This window comes from Ranitomeya variabilis, chromosome 3 (assembly GCF_051348905.1).
Source record: "Ranitomeya variabilis isolate aRanVar5 chromosome 3, aRanVar5.hap1, whole genome shotgun sequence".
Lineage (NCBI taxonomy): Eukaryota > Metazoa > Chordata > Amphibia > Anura > Dendrobatidae > Ranitomeya > Ranitomeya variabilis.
In genome coordinates this window covers 226,134,796-226,139,041 of record NC_135234.1, presented here as the reverse complement: position 1 = coordinate 226,139,041, position 4,246 = coordinate 226,134,796, and the positions used below count along the sequence as shown (strand labels likewise).

Here is a 4,246-nt window from a genome sequence, read left to right as displayed (position 1 = left end):
ATTATTGATTCCAGGATTCGCAGGAATCGGCTCCAATATCTGATAAGATGGCAGGGATATCCCCCTGAGGAAGACTCTTGGGAACCTGTGGAAAACATCAATGCCCAACAGAAGATTTCTCATTTTCATCAGAGATTCCCTGAGAAACCAGGACCAGGATCGTCCTGAGGCCACTTCTAAGGAGGGAGTAATGTCAGGACTCTGAACATTTTTTACCTTTTGTGCATTACTGCCCTTTTCCAACATGGCGTCTTTGGTCTCATGTGCACTTGTCTTCCTGCTATAAAACTCCACCCCAGCCTTCAGTCTGTGCTAGATTTATTCTGCTTTGCATCCAGCTCCTGATTACTCCCTGGCCTTGCACCTGCACTGCACCTGCTCCTGTGAACCTGTGTTGGAGATCCTGCCACTCTGCTCTGAGTTCCTGTTGCATACACCAGTGTTCAGTAATCCTCCTTCATCTGCTGCTCATGTTACTTCCATCTGCATTTGCTGGACATGTAAGCTGTTTCTGCTCTGCAAAACCTGCGACTATTAACCAGGCCTCCCTGGTTGAGCTAAGATATGATTTGAACTGCCTAATAGCATATCTATCTGTGTCTGGATTAAGTTAAGGATCTATTCGTGTCAAGTTTCCTCAAGAATAACGGTGCTTCATAGACTTTCGGTTGTTTGCATCTACCTCTGAAGTTTCCTATTGACTGCTAAGCTGCGTTTATTATTTGCACCAAGTGTTGTGGACTTGAGTTTCTCTCTGCACCTGCTTGAATCACCGTGTGATAATATAAACTTTACCACTTATAAAACTGTGCCCTGTTGTCTTGTTCCACGCAAAGAGTCTCCTGAATTATCCCCTGTAATTATTACACTAAGGTTCTTCATTTATGCCAACTCCACAAATGTGATTTGCTCCATGTCCGGACTGGGATGGCCAAGGCTATCGGAAAGGACATACTGCACCAGGGCTCATCACTGTTGCCACAATCGCTGCAACATATGCAGAGTGGAATTCCACCCTTTCGATGCAACGCATATAAAAAGGTTACCCGGTAGGCCAAAACACCTCTGTAGTGATGCAAGTCGATGACCTGTGAGATGCAAACAGCGGAAGTAAAGACACTGTGACCATGTTTTCTGCAGCAGCACATCCATGCTGGGATAGTGGCCGAGAAATTGCTGTACCAAAAGGTTGAGGATGTGAGCAATGTGTCAAGTTCGCACTGTTATCGCACACGGCTTTGCCTGGCTCCAGTTTCTGTGTAGACAGCCAACAACTCTTGAGTTGTATGACTGTGATCTCCAAGGCATAATAATTTAAACACTGCCTTATAACGGTGAGTCCTGGTTGCACAGTACGGAGTTGGGAGGCATTCTGTTTGCACTGTTGGAACACATATATCATTAAGGGAGAGGTTGAGGGCACAGGTGGAGGCCCTAGAGGAGGTGGAAGAGGCAGAAGCAGTGGAGGAAGTGTTGAATACAGAGGTTTGTCCAGCATGCTTTGGGGGTTCCAAGACCTGTGAAGCAGTCCCTTGACTGCCTGTCCCCACAGCCACCAGAATCATCCATTGTCCAGTCAGCAAGATGTAATGTCACTGTCAATGTTTTCTTATCAAGGTTTCAGTAACGAAATGCACCCTGGCAAACAAACAAACAGTTTTTTTTTCTCAAGAAATTAGTGATGTTCTCTGAGATGTTTGTATTTTTTATTTCACAGGTGTACTCTAGTGACAATATATTTACTTTTCACCTATTTTTTATATTTAAAAAGGTAAATGTATCTCTTTGTTCTGTTTCAACATGTCCTATATTTTTTTTCTCTCAACATTATCTGTTGGATGAAATGTCCAATCAAAATGCCTCCTCATCACTACTGAAGCTACCGCCTCACCAACACCGGAGTTCCTGCAACCCCCAACCTACTGTCTCCTTCCCCATAATCCTGCAGAATGTAAGCCCGCAAGGGCAGGGTCCTCGCCCCTCTGTATCAGTCTGTCATTGTTAGTTTGTTTACTGTAAGTGATATCTGTAACTTGTATGCAAATAATAATAATAATAATAATAATAATAATAATAATAATAATGAAATGTAATTGAATGGGGTCACATTATCCCCTAGAAAGGTAGTTTGAGAAGTAAGTCATTTAAAAAATCCAACTAATTCTAACTTTTTGTGACTTGTTTTTAAGGTCATGAGACTGTGTGTGTCACAATGTGAGATATTCATTTGCACTATACTGCGAAGTAGCAGTGGCATACAGTAATTTTTGACAGTGCCGTCTGTGTTGTGGCTAAAGTCACAGTAAAGCCAAGCCCTAAAAGATAGATTAAGAAATCCCTTAAACAACTAGAGCCCAGAAAAACTACAAAAAAATTCTACTGTATAAATGCATTTGTATTCAGTACAAAGAACTAGCATATAGTTTATTAATTTCAAAACCAGTGAAAAAGCCAGGAGACAGTCATTATCTCAGAAGGAAAGGTGATTTAAATAATAATATAAGAATATTACAATTTTGCAGCTAAAATAGCCTGACTATAGACTGTCCTGCCACAAGAGGTAACAACAGTACATATAACAGTGGTAAATAAATCTGACAATTAATGGGAATTATTCTAGTGGTGAAGGATTGTCTATCAACTATGCAATATTTCCTGAATGCCTGTTGGGGTCAGGAAGAAATACGTTTCTACTCATTAGGAAAAACAGGCCAAGATTTGTCTCGATATTTGCATTTATCAGCCAGGCTTGCAATGCATTGATCTTGTCATTATACTAACCTAGATACCTAAATGTCTAGGTAAAAGTACAATTGGCATGTACAGTATAACTTATTCTGTAGTGTCATTCATGCTTGAATCTGAAGACTGTAAAAGTCCTTTCTTTGTGCTACACAGCAAGACTGTTGTTAATTTTTTGTTAGTTTTTAGAATAACAATTGGACTGAGAGCAGCATATAATGTGCCAAAAAAAACACGAGCATCTGAAATTACTGGAGAGACTCTTGATACTGTTAAGGTGTAAATCCAAATACAACTGTCTATTCCAAAAAGTGCAACATAAATAGTGACCAGTAGCACTACTGCCTGAGAAGCCTTGTATTCCATAGTCTTCCCGTTGCTTTTGTCCGAACTTCTTATCCCTTGAACTTGTTTCCCATGTCGATGAAGCATGAACACAATGTAACAACTGGCTAACGTCATAGTGCCAACAAAAAAGAAATCACGAAGTGCAATGGCTATGCCATTAGCAACGTATGTACCAAAAGTCATAAAATCATGATTGCAAAATTCCAAATGAAGAGTGTATATAGAAGTGGTATAGTTGGCTAGAGCTCGGACATGAAGAAAACAGGATGGGTAAATTGCTCCATTGATACACCACAACAGTACCATAATCCATTCTATATTACTTGACACCTTTTGTTTTAAGTAAAGCCACTTTCTTGTAGGGGGAGCAAGTATAATGCACTGATTGCAGCTTAACAAGCATGTAGTACAAATTGTCATTCCCCTACATATTCTATATGTAAAAGAAATAAATTTGCACTCAATGTCATTTAAAATGTTTCTGATACCTATAGAGTGGACAGCCTGTGGAAGTCCTTTAGAAAAAATTACAAGCAAGTTGACCAAAGCCAACATAGTGAGGACAGTATTTGAAGGCAACAATTTCTTTTCTGTGATTCTAATATGAGTAAAAACAGCCAAAATAATCACATTACTGGGAATTCCTATTGCAAATAATGAGAAGAAACCAATTGCTTTGAAAATTAACCGCAGTTCTAATTCCATTCCTGAGAAAAAAAAATAGTACAAAACTGTTACATTATCCTATTGCATTACATTTGAAATGTTTGGGTCTATTATCAATAAAAATGCTACTTTTATTACATAGGCATTTAGAGTAATCAGACTTTTATTACCATTATTAACATTACAATTGCAATAAATGTTTTTCCACATCCTGCTCTTTATTTATCCACCAAATGCTTTGAGATTTCTTCTGTGTCTGACGTGGGACAGCTCTGCCAGTGTGATCAGCATTAATATAGCAGGGTTAATATTTTTGAGTTTTATATTTTGTTTAATATTAATTAGTCTCATATATTGTGTAATATTTTCTATTCTCAAATTTTGACTAATATTTTCTTATGTCATATGTAATGTTTTGAGAAACTGTATGTTATGGAGAGTATACAGGGAAAAGATTGAGAACTAAAAGTTATTATGATATACTCCTGAG

At 38.6% G+C, this 4,246-nt stretch overlaps 1 protein-coding gene across 1 annotated transcript; it reads right to left on the bottom strand.

The window, feature by feature from the left end:
• Window positions 1-2,832: 2,832 nt before the first annotated feature.
• LOC143817650 (olfactory receptor class A-like protein 1) lies at window positions 2,833-3,795 on the bottom strand. Its single transcript, XM_077299143.1, has one exon. The coding sequence runs from the start codon at window positions 3,793-3,795 to the stop codon at window positions 2,833-2,835; it is 963 nt and encodes a 320-aa protein (XP_077155258.1).
• Window positions 3,796-4,246: the final 451 nt, after the last annotated feature.